Source organism: Mirounga leonina, unplaced genomic scaffold, assembly GCF_011800145.1.
Source record: "Mirounga leonina isolate KUSES-001 unplaced genomic scaffold, KU_Mleo_1.0 Mir_201, whole genome shotgun sequence".
Classification (NCBI taxonomy): domain Eukaryota; kingdom Metazoa; phylum Chordata; class Mammalia; order Carnivora; family Phocidae; genus Mirounga; species Mirounga leonina.
In genome coordinates this window covers 24,864,495-24,882,824 of record NW_023270504.1, presented here as the reverse complement: position 1 = coordinate 24,882,824, position 18,330 = coordinate 24,864,495, and the positions used below count along the sequence as shown (strand labels likewise).

Below are 18,330 nucleotides of genomic sequence, written 5' to 3'. Positions count from 1 at the left end.
CTCCTCCCTCCTGATGAAGTGCAAGTTCTGCCCTACTTCCCTGGGGTTATTCCCCCCACCCCCGGGACATGATCTCAGGCAGGCTCTGGCCTTTATCCTCCAGAGGGACAATCTTATACTCATCTGAAGTCACGGGCTTCAGAAATGAAGACACATGCCCTCATGGCCCACACAATCCCTAAGACCCCAGCCATGGCCTTCTTCAATCCAACCTCCAGATTCCTTAGGTCTCCTGGCAGTTGGCTACTTCCCTGAGTACAATTCATGAGGTCCTTTCATCTTCAGACGGATCCATAAATCCCAGCGGTTGGAGTGTTGATTCCCAGGGGGCAGGATGGCAGTGCTGAGTATGGGATCATAACCAAAGTAGGCCACACAGGTTGAAAATAAACACTTTATGCAAAGACATCCTTTAAGGTGGGTGGCGTTCCCATCATGGGCCTCTCTGGGACTGCTGCCCCAACCCAAGGAAAGTTAGTAGGAGCCAGGTAAGAGGCCCATAAGGGGCAGCCAGGAAGCAAACTGACAGATGGGGTCTAAGAGCAATGGAATGTGGGAAGGTCGGGCCGGGGTGGAGACAGTATGGACCCCAGCTCATCCAGCTTGGCCTAGAGTCAGGGTGCTGAATTCCTGGCTCCATCGAAGCACAAGGTCCTCACTTTTGGCCTGGCTCAAGATGCTGTAAGTCTCGTTCTGCAGACATCTCATCCGGGACACCTACACGGGGATCGGGGACACACAGTCTGTGTCACAGAGCCCAGGGGACAGAGGCGTGGAGGTGGGGAAGTGGCATTAGTCCCGCAGGAACCAGAGGCGAGCGGGGACGGGCACAGGGCAGTCGGAGGAAGGAGGAAACAGATGTGGGTTTTTAAGGCTGCAAGACACACCAAGTAGCCCCACCTCTCCTTTAAGAAGCGAGGAGGCTGAGGATGGAGAAGGAAGTGACTTATTCCAGACCCCTTGGTGAGTAAGAGTCCAGACCTCAATATCCAATGCCCAACCCCGCTAGGCATTCTTGCTGTGTTGCCTCGAGGGCCCTCTCCTTTTATTTGCACATCCCTCCTGGACACCCTCCCCCCCCCCGCCGCCCCCTGCAACCTCTGCCTTGGAGGGCCTCGCTTACTCCAAGACAGGAGGGGGTGGGAGAGAGGGCTCTGGTGGAGGCCTCAGCCCAGAGAGGCAAGCTGGGAACTGTTTTTACCCCTGTTGCTCAGAGCAGAGTGGGGGGGGTGTGTGCGCACTCAGAATAGACCCCCCTGTGGTGACCGACTGAAGGGCTGAGGGGAGAAGGAGGGGGCGGGGTGAGGGGCTTACCTTCCGGTCCCGGCTTTTCATCAGGCACTGTTGGCTTTTGAAGGCACAGTAGTTTGGGTACTGTACATAGTCTGTGTCACAAATCTAAGCCAGGAGCCAGGAATGGGGAGGTGCGGAGACATCAGAAGCCTTCTAAGATGCCAGTCCTCCAGAGAGAGCCCATAATGGCCAAACCAGGGCCATGGGTAGAGCCCTTGAGAGCCAGACCTTCCACACCCAGGGTGCCCCCTTCTCTGAGGAATAGGCCTCTGTCCCCTGTGCCTTTCCTGTCCCACCCTCAGTCACAGTTCAGTGCTGAACAGAAGCCAGGAGGCAGAGAATTAAGTGGCTGCCCTGCTGGTCAGCTTGCTGGGAAAGTTGCTGAGGAATAGGGAATGGGGAAGGGGCCCCAATCAGGGGTCCAATCTCAGGGAGCCTTCTAGTGATGGTTAAGTGAGGGAGAGGGTAGAAGAATCCCTAATGTATGACCTTGGGTGAATCACTTCCCTCTGTGGATCTCACCTCCCCATCTATAAATCCAGGGGAGGAGGAGGGATGATCTCTGAGACCCTTTCTAGGATCTACCACTCCTCAGGCCCAGGGATAAGAGCTGGGCAGGGGCCCCTCATCTCAGCTACCAACCCTTTCTTAAGCTGCCCTGGCTTTTCCTGGCCTTGACTTTTCCTGCTAAACCACAGGAGGGAGGGGCCTGGCTGTCCGTCAACAACTAGTAGCTCCACAGGGGAGGTCACTCTGGGGAGAGAGGGAGCAAAGTTGATTCCACTGAGCAGAGAAAGTGCTGGAACCGTAGGGCAAGGAGCCCGCCAGACTGAAGCAGGGCAGCACTGGGTCACAGGTCCATGACACCTTGGGCATCCCCTCATTATTGGTTGTAAAGGTGAGTCTAACTTTGGGCCAGTGTGGGAAGTGACTTGACCAAAGCCCCTCAGCAGGGACCCTGAAGAGCTGGGATCAGAACCTCTGTCTCCTGCCTCCCAGTCCTGTGCTCTCCCGGCCCCTCCGCCCCTCTGATTCCTACTCCTTTCACAAACACAATCCTGCTCGCTTTTTTTTTTTGAGAGGGGGTGAGGGGTGGAAGGGTGTCTATTGGAAAAGAGGCAGGAGGCTCAGTGAGGACTGGTCCCCCAGAAGCCAGAGGCCTAGCCCCCTTGCACATCTTAGGGCTACTTAGAGCAAGGAACTGGAAGGAATGGGGACAACTGGGGTAGGGTTGAGCTTTGGGTAAAGGCTCTGACCTTGGTGGGGAAATCCCCATCCTGGAAGCTAAGGAATTCCGTCTGGAGCCAGCCGGACACCCGAATATCTTCACAGCCCTTGGTGGCCAGCCGGGCGCACCAGAAGTCCATGCGGAGCCCACCATACATATCCAGCCCGTAGAAGCGGCCTGATGTTGGGGTCCCTACCTGTGGCACAGGGGACAGGGGAGAGGTGCATGCCCCTGCCCCCCTGCAGACTTCCCTTCCCACTGCCCTTTCCTTCCTGGAGCCTGAGGCCTCCCCCACTGCAGGTTGCCCGGCTAGGTACCTGGGTACCGATGGACATGCTCTGGGCTATGAGCAAGGGGCTGATGAAGGGTGTTTTGTGCGAGTTGTCACACAGCTGTCGCTGCAGGACCGCCTCCGAGTGGCACTGTTCCAGCTTCAGGGAGCAGAAGTCACAGAGGGCACAGGTGGCTGTGTGTCGCCGCCCAAGGCTGTCACAGACCTGGGGCAGGAGTGTGGTTGACAGACTGAGGCTGAGACACTTCCAGCCCTGCAGCACTGTCCCTGCAGAATGTCTTCCCATTAAGGCTCTTCAAGGCTTCTCTGGCTTTCCTCCCTGACCTCTCCCCAAAGGCTCCTCCAGGACCTCTGCTCAGTGTTCTAACTCTTCACCTTCTTCCTGCTGTGTCTACTCCCAGGTAACCTTCACCTTTCTGCAGGCAACACCCAAATCATATCATCCGTTCCGATCCCTTTCCTGAGCTCCAAATCCTCACTGCCAAGTACCTGACAGATGTCTACCACCAGGTGACCTACAATCACTCCTTTTTTTTTTTTTTAAGGAATTTATTTATTTATTTGAGAGAGAGAGCTCACACAAGAAGTGGGGAGGGGCAGAGGGAGAGGGAGAAGCAGATTCCCCACTGAGCAGGGAGCCCGACTCGGGACTCAATCCCAGGACCCTGAGATCATGACCTGAGCCGAAGGCAGACGCTTAACGAACTGAGCCACCCAGGTGCCCACAATTTTTTTTTTTTTTAAGATTTGCAATCACTCCTTAGACTCTGAAAAGGACTCATGATCTTCTCTTTCCCTCTCTCTGCTAATGATAATGCTAATATCTACACAGTCGAGACAGTGCTAAGCACCATGGCCATAAACACTCTCGTCTCAGTTAGCCTTCACCAGAGCCCTATGCTAGACTAGGTACTAGAAACATCTCCATTTGACTGATGAGGAAACGGGCTCAGTTGAGGCCGAGTGATCTGCTCAGAACCACGCGTCTAATAGATGGTGGAGCTCTATTCTGCTAACTCCCAAACCTACACTCTACCCAAGAACCCAGGTCCAAAACCTCCAAGTTCTTGGAAGACATTCTTCAGAGCAGAGTTACCCATCTCCTAGCTGGGAGCTGCGCCCTGACTGGGCTTCCTCCGCATTCTAGGCTGGGGCTTGCTAACCAGCATGTCCCATTCATGCCATCCTCCCCCTTCACGCGTGGGTACATGCGTCATAGTGCACGGAATCTCTTATGTCACCTTGCTTACTCCTCACACCAGCACGTAAGGGAGCATCATCATGTCCTTGACTCAAATTGTTATTGGGTTAGCGCTTCCTACCAAGTTCAATACAAATGCTTCAGGCCGCTGTTTGAGATTTTTCACCTTAGGCCCCTTCCTATCTCTCCTGCCACTCTGCTCCGGGTAAAAATGGGCTCCCGACTGGTCCCTTAACCAAACCCCGATATCCAGGGAGCTCTCCATGACTCCTGAACTTCCTACCCTAAAAAAAAAAAAAAAGTCTCAGGGGGCACCTGGGTGGCTCAGGTGGTTAAGCGTCTGCCTTCGGCTCAGGTCATGATCTCAGGGTCCTGGGATCGAGTCCCACATGGGGCTCTCCTTTCAGCGGCGAGTCTCCTTCTCCTTCTGCCCCGCCCCCCCATGCTCTCCCTCAAATAAATAAACAAAATCTTAAAAAGAAAAGTCTCTCTCCAACACCTACTGCGCACTTCTTTTATAATGCTACCGAATCCCTCATGCTTTCAGAGCCCTTAAGGGCAGGAGCAGTATGCTCATTCTTGGTGCCCTACTATTCCCTCTAACAGGAACCTCTACCAAGCCCCTTCTTTTGCCTGCGTAACATCTTTCATCTTCAGGTCTCTGTTTTAAACATTGGTTCCTCTAAGAATTCTCTGATCCTCCCAAACATGGACCATGGGGTGCCCCATCTGCTGCGTCTGGACTATGTACTTATCCATGGCTGCATTTATCCATCACACTATTCTGCCTGTTTCCTCATCTGTCTCTCCCACTAGAGTCTAAGAAGACTGGATCTATTTTACCCATCACCAACATCTCGAGTACCTAGTACAGAGTTGGTACACTATACTAAAAAACCAATTATTTAACTTGCTCGTTGGCCATCCTCTGGGCCTGGCACTATGCAATATTGAACAAATGGGTGAATGGAGGGCATGCTCACTCTTAACAAGTGCTTACTAACTTGTCTTATTTGAAAGCCTACAGAATATCTTCCTGGGAATAGGATTCGCTTGGTGCTGAGGGCACACTGAGACTGGGATCTCTCTACAGATCCTTGGAACGGGATCTATGGCCCCCCTGGAAAGGAGAGCTGCATCCAAGGCAAAGCCAAGTATTGAAGATGGTGAACTAGCTCAGGAGATAACTCAAGCCTAACGGCTCAGAGAGATGAAGACTGAACTCTGGACTGGAAAGGATTCCAGACTAGGTCTTGGGCCTTTTTCCTTTAAGGTGAGCCGGAGATGTCCTCCTAAAGAAAGATTCTCATTCAGAGAGAATGTCTCTCCAGTGATACCTTGTGCTTTCTGTATCCCTGCCTTTCCCCCCTCACTCTCAAGGCCCAGTCTAGTGCCGGGTGCAGAGGATGGCCAAAGAGCATGTATCCATTAAACAGCATTGCAGGCATACCGGCTTCCCGAAGCCAAGGATCTCCTCCTCTATGTACTGCCAGGCCCTGGCTGTGGGGGTTATGGTGCAGGTGTTCTCCACAATCGAGTAGCATAGCACCAACAATGCCTCTACGTGGGGCATCTGCAGGAGGCTGCAAGAAGACAGCGTTGGCTGGTGGGCATGGCCGGAGGGCTGGGGCAGAAAGCCACATCCACTCTTCCCCCACCCCTCCTTGGTGTCTGGTCTTGGTCACACACATTCAGCATGCTGATGGGGCTTTAGAGGCCTCCAGGCCAACTGCCTCCTTTCACAGATGAGGAACTGAGAAACAGAAAGGGAAGTAATCCTCCCCAAAGCTGCAGTGCTAATCAGAGGCAGAGACAAGACCAGAACCCAGGCCCAGGTCCAGGGCCCATACCATCCCATCACACAGAGCAAGGGCATCTAGGACAGTGCTTAAGGCAGTGATGGAGACAGAAGAGGTGAGGCAGACAGCTGCTAGGAGCGCCTGAAGCCCAAGCAGGTCTGAGTGGGTCTTGGAAGCCGAGGCTGGGTAAGGGAGCTTCTCCTTCCCAAAAAAGGCAGCAGCGGGGATAGGGTGGTAGCCGGGGTGCGTAGGTCAGAACAGCCTGTACCTGTCACGGGTTGGCTTTTTCCAGACGGGTTCTTCATCATACAGATCATTCATTTCATCCATTTCCTGGGCTGATCGGATGAGCTCCTGGATGTTCTCCATCATCATAGGAGTGGACTCCACTTCCCGGACTCGGGGAGTGAAGGAGAAAGGGTTGGAAGACACAAATTCAGACTGGAACTTGAGCTCTGGGTCTGTCTGCAGCCCAGCCATTGACTCCAGTCCCTCCTCTGCCCCCTGTCCTTCCTCTTGCTTTCCCTCCTCCTCCAGCTCCTCTTCTTGCTCTTCTTGCTCCTGGCCCTGCTCCTGCTTATGCTCCTGGCCCTGCTCCTGCTTGCGCTCCTGCCCCTGCTCCTGGCCCCCCAGGGACAGGGAGGACTGTAGCAGCTCCTCCACGTTGTTGCTAAGCCTCTCGGGCCAGGGCTGGAAGGCCTGTCGTTCTGTGGCTGCAGAAGGGTTTGGGAAGGACCGAGAAAGAAAATGGGAAGAAAGAGTCAGGCTTCTGGCCCCTGAGAGGGACACACACAGAAACACAAAGGCACAGGAAAGCAGCCTAAATGACATTCACACAGCCGAGCATAAAAGACACGGGGAAGACTACGAGTATGAAAATAAAAGAAAAATTGCCATGGCAATTATGGCAACTGTGGTTCTCCTTTCCACCTCCCCGACAAGTGCTCCTCTTCCCTAGCTCCCACCTCAAATCCCACCTTTTGTCCCTCTCACTTAGGAAACACCAAAGATGCTGAATAGCGAGCAACAAATCCTTTCTAGAGTGAAGATGGCGGCTTATAAAAGTCCCAGAGGACTTCCAGACGCAGGAATGGGGGAGCTGGGAAAAGTGAATTTTTCCTAGAATTGTAAGCAATGTCAGAAGATACTCCTGGACGGGAAAGCCCCACCTTGTATTCATAAAAAGCAGTCTCCAGCCTTATGTAACCATGCTGCCAGCCCCCCACTCCCCAGCCCTGCTCAACATTCTTCCCCATTCCCTACCACCGATGCCTTAACTCCTGGGCTCTGGGATTTGTGGAAGGGCTTGCAGGTAGCCTCCCAGGTACTGGCAGGGTCTCACCTGTGACATGAGATGAGAGGGGGGAGGTCATCGTGGTGGGAGGGACATCAGAAGAACTGTCAATCTCCTTGAGAGTGTTAGGTGAGAGGATTGAGACTGGTTGGGAGCACCGGACCCTCTGCAAGAAGAGAAGGACAGTGGGCATGCGTTTCCCATAGGGCAGACTTCTACTCCAGCGTCCAGCTCAGTCCTTTTCTGGCATGTCTCCTCTCTCACAGTTGCTGGGCAGGGATGAAGGGATATGGTCCCTGGTGGAACCCTCTAAACCTGAGAAAGGGTTCCCCTGTGAGATAAGACTCGGTGTCTGGGCCACACCTCTGCCTTCACTCTTGTGTTTGACTTGAAAGAAATCACTCAAGTATTAGAAGAAAGGGGAGGCCTTGTCCCTTTGCCTCTTCTCTGCCCTCTTCCCTACTTTCCTTGCAGGAACAAGACTATTCCGTCAGTCTGGACACCCAAGGTGAGACTGTACTCCTACGTACTCTGAGTAAAGGATTGGCAAAGTGGCAGGGAGGGAAGATCTCAGGATGGCCCTCCTGGAGCCCTTCTTCAACACCTCACCTCCCCGGCCCCCAACTCCCCCGTGGTCCTCAGACACCAGATCCAACCTTTGTCCCCGGCCTCACCTTGGCGTAGTAGACGTGGTTGGAGCAACGATACTGAGTAAATTGGCAGAAGGACTCAAACCAGGAGGCATAAGGGAGGTCGGAGCAGACAGCGCCTGAGAATGGGCAGGGGTGGAGAAGGTGAACACACACAAGGGGGAACCTCTCTCCCCGAGGGGGAGGGGGCAGTGGGCTCCTTGGGTCTGCAGAGTGGAGAATATGGCCCCCGGCTAAGGAGCCGGCCATACTCCTCCCCTCTCAAGCGAGCACCGGGCTGCCCCACCAGTCTGGCCCTCACCGTCCGGCACCAAGCCGTGATTTTCGTATTGGTCCAGCTGGACGAGGGTGGGGTTCCGGCAGCCGTGCGTTGCCCGGAGACGGCAGGTAGTCTCTGCTTTCCAGGTTGGGGTCAGCAGTGCGAAGAAGCGTTCATATTCGGTGGGAGAGAGAGGGCTGCCTGGGGTGGAGGCCGAAATTGAATCCTGGGCTGGGGCAGGTGTCAGAAGCAGGAGCAGCCCTGCGGGGCAGGGAAACAAACGGATGGATGGACCGAACTCCAAAACCCGCCTCGGGCCCTGGACAGACTCGCAAACGGGCCCCGTGGAAATCAGCAACTGGGGGATGTCTGGCCGGCGATCCCCGCGGATCAGGGTGAGGAGATTCCAGGGGCAGAGGGTAGGGTCTGAGCCCAGAAGCTAGGGAGCAAACCCAACGTGACAACCCTGAGAAAGCGTTTCAAAACCTTATAACAAGGGCGCTTGGGAGGTGGAGGACTGAACCCCGGGAGAAAGACTGCTCGAGTAGGCGGGAACCTCTCACCCTCGAGGAGTGAGAGAAGGAAGCCGGCGGCTAGCTTCCTCATGGCCCCAGTCGATCCGCCCGCGTTTCCCGGACCAAAGCGGCCTCTAACGGGCCAAGCCAGAGAGAGCCGGCGGGCGCGGGCTTGCCGATGGGGGAGTAGAAGGTGCGGCCCCCGACGTCACAAAGGGCGGGGGGCGGGGCCGCGGAAACCGCAGCGCGCTCTGGGGGTCACCGCGCCTGCCCGGTGGGGTGGGGGGAAGGGTGTAAGGGTCCTCACGTGTGTCATAATCCACCCCCGGAGGATAATGACGGCAAAAGCCATCACGGACTCAGTACCTTCGACGGAAGTGGCCCCGTGCTGTTCTTTGTATGTATCACCTTATTGCATTCCCGAGGTAATCCTACAAAGTGGGTACTGTTATCCCTGCATTACAGATGACAAAACCGGGGTTTGGAGAACCAATCTGCCTAATGGGTGGTGAGGCCAAGATGGGAATGTAGGTGGGGTTCTAGGGCAGGCAGGGATGGAGTGTACAGAACAAAGTCAGCCTACCTGGGTAGGAACTAGAGGGAGCCTCCAGGTAAGAAATGAGCCAAAGGGGGAAGCAAGCCGGGTTCGGGTGAGGAGGTGCTCAGGTGTAAGGATGGTTCAGTCTAAGGACGGGGTTTCCAAATGGGAGGTGAGCAAGACAACCCATCGGCATAGGGGCAAAATGTTTTTCCGTTTTGTGTTTAAAATAAGAAATCAAGCTAATAGTATAATAGTACATGCATAAAACACACATACACGTTTATTGGAAATTAAGTGAAAGATGTTTTATGGAGAAAAGATGCAGAATTTTAAAAGTCTGGGAAAGCCCCAGGCTGCAGCACTTCCCCTCCCCGCCGCACCCCTTCCCAAGGTGAGAAGTTGTGGATTCTGGTGCAGAGGTACCGCTTCTGGTTTCATGCCTTGTTCTACTTCCTCCCACCTCTAATCCAACCCAGAGGATGCAAACAAAATGCTTAGCACACGTACTGAAATACGGTCTCTACAATAAACACAGCAGGCCAACATGGATAGCTTTTATTCACCTACTCAAATTCCTTTACACATGTGTATGTGCATTCCACCTTGCCCCCTCTCCCACTCACAAGGCCAGGATGAATCCTCTTGGCACAGAGGAAGGGGTGCCCCTTCAACTAAGGCCACAGCCCAGATGCTCTGGGGGATCCCCTACCTCGGAAAAAGCAGGAAGAGAACAAAGAGAGTTTATCACACCAGAGCACCCCCACAGGGGGAGGGAATCAGGAGGGCAGGGGAGTGCCCCCATGCTACTGCCCCAGTCCTTGAATACAAAGCAAGGGGAGTGAAGAGGACCATCCCTTGGAAATACAGCACCAACCTCAGCACAGAGGCAAAAGGACAGTGGGCAAGACCACTTCCCTCTGAGGGGGGCAGGCTGAATGAGAGTACAGATGGTTAGTGGCTGCGGCACCCCTCCCTACCAGGGTTTGGATGCAGCCTCAGCACCAGGAGTGGGGAGAGGGGAGGAGAAGGGATGACTACACTGCGCCATCCACTCTCCCGGAGCCCCCGGGCCCCAGCACAGGCTTTCCTCTCCCCACTAGCCCAGGTCCAGGGATGTAGAAGAAACCGTGGGAATCCAAGGCCCCTATCTATTTCTTCTTGCGTTCCTGGGAGCAGCGTGGGCAGAACCTAGAGAGGAACATGATAGAGAGAGGTGGAAGGAGAAAGTGAGTGAAAGGGAGTGCCCTCCTCCACGCAGCTCAGGGGCAGCCCAGCGCCTGCCGCAACTCTCTCACTCACCACTTCCCCCGAGGCTTGGTCGTCAGCCCCACACAGGCAAAGTGGAACCACTCGATGGAACACTGAAAAGGAGGAAGATGGAAGAAGCAGAAGTCAGGGGCCCGGGTGGAGCAGAGGAAAGAAAAGAAGTTTCCTCCACAGATTCCTCAGAAGTGTTCCCGTATTCCGTCCCTTTGGAGAAATCTTGGAGGTCCCAAGGCCAACCAACTCCACCTTCCTGTTATTCTGGAGTCCCACTATTCAACCGTTTCTTCCCCTCTTGTACCCGCTCCCTCGTGGCCCCCAGAACCCCATCTGGAGGCAAAACGGTTGGTTCTCACATCAGGGTTGTCACAGCCAATCATCTCTCCATAGGAGACCTGGTGACAAAGGCAATAGGTGGGTTCGTTGGGATCCACAGGCATATCCAACACATCAGAGGGGTGGACACTGCCAAAGGTCACTGAGGGCATCCCATACTCAGGACTTCTGCATGCCGAGAGGAAGAGAACGTGTCATCTGCAGAAAGGGAAGCTAGAAAGGTGGTAGAAAGACATCCTGGAGGGGCAAGTGATTTGTGGCGTCTCTTTTCTATCCAGCAAATACCACAATGACAAGAAGTTACTGGCACAGAAGATGGAGAGTGGCTAGGGGCAGTGTGGGGTGGGAGTGCGGGGCAGGAGAAAAAAATACACTGTGTGGCAAAGCGCCCCCTTGTACACTCACGTGCGCACAAGTTTCAACTTCTTTTGGGCAGCTTTGGGAGCTTCTTCATCTGAGTTTTTCCCTTTGGAACGAGCACGGGCAGCTTTCTTCTCCTTTTGGGTCCGGCCTTCTAGGAAAGAGGGGGAAAGCCAGAAGGCAGGGAGACAGAAAGATGGGTTAAGTCTTCCTGCTCGAGCCCCTCCCCCGTAGCCAAAGTGTGGCGGCTTCTCCCTCTGCACCCTCCCGCCCCCTCTCAAGCCCCGCCCCCCTCCTCACTCTTTTTGCCTTTGCTGGAAGAGCTGTCATAGTCACTGGACTCAATCTGCTTCTCCTTCAAATCAGCCTCGAAACGGGCCAGGTCTGTGTCCAGTCGCCGAATGTGTTTGTCCACCTAGGTGCAAGAAAGGAAAAGAGAGAGCTACAAGGCTGGTTTGGGCAAAAAGAAAATAAGGCTAAGGCACATTCTGTGTATCTCCCAGACCCAAAACAGATCCCCACACAGCTGAAGGAGGGGTCTAGGACCCCAAGGATTAGATGGGAGGTAGGTGGGGAGCCGTGAACAGGGCCATACCATCTCATAGGTCTGCATGGCAAGCTGCACCTTGTCGTCACCAAATTCCTTGCACTTGCCATAGGCTTCCTGGATCTGTTTGAGAAGGGCCAATTTTTCCTCGGAGCTCAGGCTGCGGGCGCTACTCATATACTCAGTGGCCAACTTGTCAATTTCAGCCTTCAGGTCTACAACAGAGACAGAGGCCGGGTCACAAAGGCCCCTGAGTGGCTAGGTGAAACACACTTCTTCCTCTTGTTTCTTGGACCTTTTCCATTGACCAGCATCATAACCTTCGAACTAAAATGCCCTGAAAGTTCACAGGTACTGTGCCATTTACTCAAGTAATGCAACATATTGACAGTATTTGTTTTAAAGGTGCCTTCAGGCGAACTGAAGTTAGTGAAAAATAAGGAGGGAGCCTTTGCACACCGCACTAATACGAAGTATATTTTTGTTGGTGTCCGCAGATGCTTCTTTGCAGGGCTTGCTGCTTCTTGAACCATGAATCTTGTCTCACAGGCTTCCTGATTTCTTGTCTCAAAAAACATTCCACAACAGCTCTGAGTGCTGCGAAGCGGCTGGGTCATCTGCTGCGGCTGCCTTCCAGGTCTGTACATCTGTGACTCATCATTTAAAACTAGGCCCTAGTTCATTTATGTAACAGTTCTTCTACCCTACTTTGCTCATCGTCTGCAACCTGCTCGTATTTCCCGTCACTTTTTCTGTTTGTTCATCTTAGACATTGCTCCGAACATTTTAATATTGGAAGGCTGGCGATGTCCCCAGACACTGAGACTGTAGATGCCTACCGCCTACTATTTGGTAGGACTCATATAAAATGTCGATGAAAAGAGACAAAAGAGTGACTGTAACGTGGTGCAGCGACAGACAACTGGAAGGATCTGTGTGCACACTATGTTTGTGCCCCCTTTCATGGGAGGAAGCTGGAAATGCATGTAGTTTGATAATGTCCCAACCGGTCTTTCTGTGCATGAACTCAAGAGTAGGGACTGTGATACCAAGGAAGCAAGCTAGTTCTCAGCATCCGCCAGGCAGTTCTCGGGGCCAGGGGTGGGGTGGGGTGGTGTCCTACATCCAGGATTTTACATGATGTTCACCTTTTCATGAGTAAACTTACCCAGAGTAACTGAAATCACAGCTTTAAGTATTCTAACACCAGCTTGTCACATCCTTGAGCATGGCTACATAAGGATGGAAGGTAAGACCTATATATCCTTCAGCAGGTATGGGGCATGGCTCCAACAGATGACATCTTTGCCCTTGAAGAGACCAACCTGACCACTGTGGTGTAGCCTCAGGCTCCAAGTGAATGCCTCAATGCAGCCAGATTTGCTCAACATCCAAGGAAGGCCACAGATGGTATCTAGTGCTTCTGTAAGGTTGAAGAATACAGTGTAGAGATCCTGTTGTTAATTGCTGCTCTTCCTTCTTCTTTTTTTCTTTCTCTCTCTCTCTTTTTTTTTTAAGAACTTCTCTACCAACATGACTTGCGGTCTACAGCCACATTGAATTTTGTGATACAACATTAACAATCCAGCAGAGTAGAAACATCCTAGTCTTCCTATAGATATATTGAATACAGAGAACAGAAACGATTCTAGAGTTGACTTCTTTTTGAATTCTTCTTGCAGATATAAAGAACAGAGCATCTTTGAGTTCTTGAGGCATTGCTGCAATACTCTATTATGGAAACGCTGATCTAGAAATGCAGATCCTCACTGCTCTCCTTTTAAGAATTGCAAGAGAGTAAAAAAGAGAGAGAAGCCACAGTTCTCCAGATCAGACCAGATGATATGGTAACACCAAACAGAAAAAAGAAATGATCATACACACTCATTATACACCCAAACTCCTTACTCTGTACATACCCTCTGTTCTTTGGTCCAGGTCCCTCATGAGCTGAAAGTTTCTCTGCAGTTCGAAGGGGAGATTTTCAATACCTAGGGAGAAGAAGAAAAAGAATCACTGCACTTCATAGGCCTTATAGCTGCTTTTAAAGCACAGATCCAAAAGGGGACTCAGTTTCCCCTCCCTGGAACAGCTGGATTAACCCAGAACAGCTGGATTAACCCAGAACAGCAGTCATCATTCCTTTTTCAGTGGAGGCTGTGTCTGCATCTCTCCACAACTAACTTTGCCATCTCTTCACAGCTTTCCCACCATTTGCCCCTTCAGTGACCTTACTCTATCAATCAGCCCCTCCTTTCCCTTGATTCCCTTCAAGCTCCTTGCCCTCAATCCAAATACCCACCTGGTATCCTCCACTATCACTCACACACACACACACACACACACACACACACACACACTTCCAATCTGCTCTCTGTATCGTAGTCAGAATATTCTCTTAAAAAATGCAAATCTCATCAAGTCACCCTCCTGCTTTATAACCGTCTGGTAACTTCCTATCACACAATTCCTATTCATATTTTGTACTTTCTGGCCCATGCTCGCCTTACTCCAGCCTTGATTCAGGTCAGTCCCCCTTTGTGCTTGGTCTGCCCTGATCAGACTGGCCTTCTCTTGAGTGCCCCCCAACTTTGCCAGGGCTCATACTGCTACCCAGCTTTCCACGTGCTGCTTTCTCTGTCCGGAATGACTGCTTGTTCTTCATCCCACCCCCACCATACTTCTTAGCCTACTGAACTGCTGTTCATTCTTCAAAGTTCAGCTCAACTCTGACTTCTCCAGACTCCAAGTGCACTGGATGATGCCGTCAAGTTATTCTAGCTCTACCCTTTTGGGCACTTACCCAACTGCAATTAAATCATTAATTGTGTAACCAGTTATTTGGTATCTCTCGCCCTAGCCCTCCAGAAGGACTGGACACGTCTGTCTTCTCACTTATTTTGCTATGACTTGTGTACAGAGGGTCTTCAATAAATACTTGAATAAATGCACATATAACTTAAGTCTCTCCATAAAAGAAAAATCTCTTCCCATGACTCCATTTCAAACTTTTAAAATACCTCCACTGCTTTAAACTATAACGTCAGGTCTGCCATCCCCAGTTTACTGAGATTACTTTAAGTCACCAATGACTTACCAAAACAAATGATCTGTTATTAGTCCTATCTTAAAAAATATGTCTGCAGCAGTTGGCACCATCTTCTTTCCTTCAGTAACTTTCTTCCTCTTAGGATTCTAAATCTCATCATATACTTTTTGATAATTCCAACAGTGATGTTTCTTTAGCCTGTCCCTTAAATGTTAATGTTTTCTTTTTTTTTTTTTTTTTAAGATTTTATTTATTTGACAGAGAGAGAGAGTGAGAGAGGGAACACAGCAGGGGGAGTGGGAGAGGGAGAAGCAGGCTTCCCGCCAAGCAGGGAGTCCGATGCGGGGCACGATCCCGGGACCCTGGGATCATGACCTGAGCCGAAGGCAGACGCTTAATGACTGAGCCACCCAGGCGCCCCTGTTTTCTTGAGATTATACTTTAATCCTCTCATTTTCCCACTTTCCTTATATTCCCTGAATGATCTTGACCTCATTCACTCTCATACAATTACCATGCCTATGCTTAAGTTTAAAATTGAATTAGGTATATTGCTGTTACTCCTGATTCCCTATCTTGCTGATGGTATCATATCCACCTCACTTCCCAAGCAGGAAATCAGAGTCACCTTAGATTCTTCTTTCTCTCTCAACTACCCAGTCATTCAATCAGTGCTGTCCTTTTAGCTCCTAAAGACTTCTGTCACTCTCTGAGACCTGAACTTATCATACATCAGTTGTTTTCCCTTATTAAAACCTATTTTTAAAATCTGTTGGTTCTTCGGTATCTAAAGTGCAAGCCTCTTAGGCTGACTTAAAAGACCTTGCACAATCTAGCCCCAGCCTTTCTCCAGCCTCACTTCCCAATCTTCCACCTTAGAGTCCTATCTATCAAGCACTCTGACTTCACCTTTCCTTGACCTGCCACAAACCCACCATAATGCCTTTGCTGATGCCCTCTCCAACCAGAAATTTCCTTTCCTTCTCCACACTGGCAAATAAACACTCAGGTTTCAAAGTTCTATTCAAAGATCACATCCTCTGGTAAAGCTTTACCTACATCCCCAGGGAATTAGCCCCTCTTTCTCCAGTGCTACCAACTGTCCTTTTAATGTATTTCTATTATTTCATTTGTCACAGTTTTATAATTATTTATTAGCAGAATCTGTTTCCTCCTAGACTATGAGCACTTGATGGCACGGTCTGTGTCTTACTCATTTTGGTATCTCCGCAGTACCTGCCATTATGTCTGACCCAGAGCAGGGCCTCAATAAATGAATGGATGACTCCCAACACTAAGACAAATAAATGTAAGCGCATAAGGGTGACAGGCTTTGTGAAGGGGTGGGTAACACAGATGGCATAAACACAACACCAGATTTCCATTCGATAGGAATTGGATCTTTACTCCAAGAAGAGAAGGTTCCAGTTTTACTACCTGACAGTGGTCACTCACAACCCGCGATCCCCATGAGAAACCGCTTCTCAGAAACAACTGAGCGGAGGAGCTGCGAGCAGGTCTTTGTCGCTGCTCCAAATAGCAGTGGGTGATATACTAAAACGACCGATCCTAAACGATTGTCGGGGGGGGGGTGGTGGTGGTGGTGAATATCCTGAGGCTGGAGACCCTGGAGATGGGCTCGGCAAATACCTTCCCAGCTCTGCCCATTAGCCCTACAAGAGACATCCCCTCAGCCCTACCGCGCAGCCCCTCCCTCGTCTACACCCAAAGCCAGGCCCCGACCCTGCTGCCCCGCCCCCTCTTTCTTCACACCCTCCAATATTTTCTCTCACGGAACCCCTTCACAATTGTGACTTTTTGACCACCGGGACTTCGGGGCCGTACAGCTCCTCAGCCCCGATCCCCCCCGCCACTCTATGACCCCTGACCCCCTCCTCCAGCCTGCTCTTACTGTCCAGATAATGTTCCAAATACATCCCCGCAGCCATCTTGAAGCAAAACAAAGCAACTTCCGATCCGCCCCGGAAGTGACTGAAACGCAACAGGCGCTGAAGCTATTATCCTTGGGTTGGAGCCTTTCCGCCCTTAAAAGGAGAGCTTCCGCCCTCAGTAAATTATTCGCCGGGACACATCCGCCCGACGTTGAAACTTTCCTTTTTGCGTAGGTAGCCGGGGCGGCCCGTGCCGAGGTGTCTTGAGGTGGCTTTAGCACGCTTCCGCCCTTACTGAGACCCCAGTACGCGACCGAAGCAGGCATGACGTCACTGCGGGTCGCCATTTTGCATTCCCTATCAAAAAAAAATTTTTTTTCCCTCCAAAACCAGGATGTGCGGTAATGAGGGGCAAAAAAACCCCCTTGTCTCTTTAGGGTAGTATTCCATAAATATACCTTTTCAGCGACTGGGGACTCTGCTCCTTTTTGCAGGATATGAATCTAGTGACCAGAGCAGGTCCTGGCTGAATCAAGACTTTCTTCAAGGGAGCTAGTTTCTTAACGAAGTTAGGAAGGCGTAGCTGGTGTTGCGAGATTTAAACCCTCCGCACTTCTTTTCAATCGCACGAACATCGGTTCCCCAGGATTATTTTTTAACTTGGAAAGAAATCATTATTTATAAACTGTACTTATAAATACAAAGACTTACACAATAAAGCTGTAATTCTTAACAGTTGTCAGGGTTCCTGTCCTTTTCACACTCGAATACATTCTCACGTATAAAATGACATAGTATTTTTGGCCTTGCCCCTTGTTTTTATCCCCCCCCCCTTTTTTTGTTTCCCAGTTTATATGTGACTAGCACCATGATTCTGAAAGGATTGGAGCACGGAGCTCTGTCACAAGTGGGCCAGCTGTCATCCTAGTCAGCTACAGTATAATGAGGACTCTACATCAGGATGGAAACCAATCAAGTGCATGACAGACTGCCACCACACTGGGGAAACAACTCAAAGCCCATAACCTTAATAGTGGTGTTAGTAAGATAGTGTTTTGGAGACTGTTGTCCCCCGCACCCCCAACTCACACATTCGTGATAATTATCAATGCCACAGGGCAGCGTTTTTAATGAAAGATTTTTCAGTCACCTAATTTAGACCAAATATGTGAAGAAGGGTAAGATGAAACCTCAGGTTTACTACTGAGCAAGTGGTTAAGATACAGCAGTTGGATCTAGAAGACTTCACTCGAAGTGTCATGCCCCTGGATAACAATTTTATTCTGGTGCTTATGTCCTTCTCTATAAATTGAGACTAGTAGTACCTACCTCATAGAGTTCTTGCTATGATTGTGAGTGAATCCTTAAAAAGAGTAGATTCTGGTTTTAATAGCTGTGGTGAAGATAGAGCAGCCAGGACATTTTCAGCAATTGGCGAGAGCAGGGGAAAGAAGTATTCAGGAAGCTAGCAGACATTGACATGTTTCATCATAGATGATACATTCATTAGTGTCACAGCGCAGATTGAGAGGTCTTGGATGCCCACCCGAGAGACTGGCTGAGCCCAAAACTTAAGTGGGCATTATTACTTCATGGACCATCCACATTCCTCTAGGTCATGAGCACGGCTGCCCAGCAGTACACAGATAGCCATGTTATTGGATGTTGGAGATTTGTCACGTTTTCAGTGCTTAAAGGTCCTTAATTCTCAAAGAGGAATCTTGGAGGCGATCTAGTCCGATCCCTTCTTTTAACAGCTGAAGAAGCCTCTCGGTGAACACTGCTTGGCGGTGGAGCCAGGGCTGAAGTCC

General features: G+C 51.0%; 2 protein-coding genes across 6 annotated transcripts; both read right to left on the bottom strand.

Moving 5' to 3' along the window:
- Window positions 1-376: 376 nt before the first annotated feature.
- Window positions 377-9,395, bottom strand: ACRBP (acrosin binding protein). The gene is made up of 10 exons (XM_035028373.1): window positions 8,580-9,395; window positions 8,059-8,277; window positions 7,782-7,876; window positions 7,156-7,273; window positions 6,082-6,526; window positions 5,465-5,597; window positions 2,839-3,018; window positions 2,550-2,717; window positions 1,315-1,398; window positions 377-717 (listed from the first exon to the last, which is right to left on the bottom strand). The coding sequence occupies exons 1-10, from the start codon at window positions 8,620-8,622 to the stop codon at window positions 595-597; spliced, it is 1,608 nt and encodes a 535-aa protein (XP_034884264.1). The 5' UTR covers window positions 8,623-9,395; the 3' UTR covers window positions 377-594.
- Window positions 9,396-9,612: 217 nt separating this feature from the next.
- On the bottom strand, window positions 9,613-16,615 carry ING4 (inhibitor of growth family member 4). Of its 5 annotated transcripts, none has more exons than XM_035028375.1 (8): window positions 16,540-16,615; window positions 13,498-13,569; window positions 11,627-11,793; window positions 11,332-11,446; window positions 11,077-11,185; window positions 10,692-10,839; window positions 10,372-10,433; window positions 9,613-10,260 (listed from the first exon to the last, which is right to left on the bottom strand). In XM_035028375.1, exons 1-8 carry the CDS (start codon window positions 16,574-16,576, stop codon window positions 10,221-10,223), a joined length of 750 nt encoding a protein of 249 aa, XP_034884266.1. In that variant the 5' UTR covers window positions 16,577-16,615; the 3' UTR covers window positions 9,613-10,220. The 5 variants fall into 5 exon arrangements, with proteins under 5 accessions (XP_034884266.1, XP_034884267.1, XP_034884268.1 ...); XM_035028376.1 differs by having other exon boundaries at window positions 11,077-11,182; XM_035028377.1 differs by having other exon boundaries at window positions 11,077-11,182; window positions 11,341-11,446.
- Between the last annotated feature and the right edge of the window lie 1,715 nt (window positions 16,616-18,330).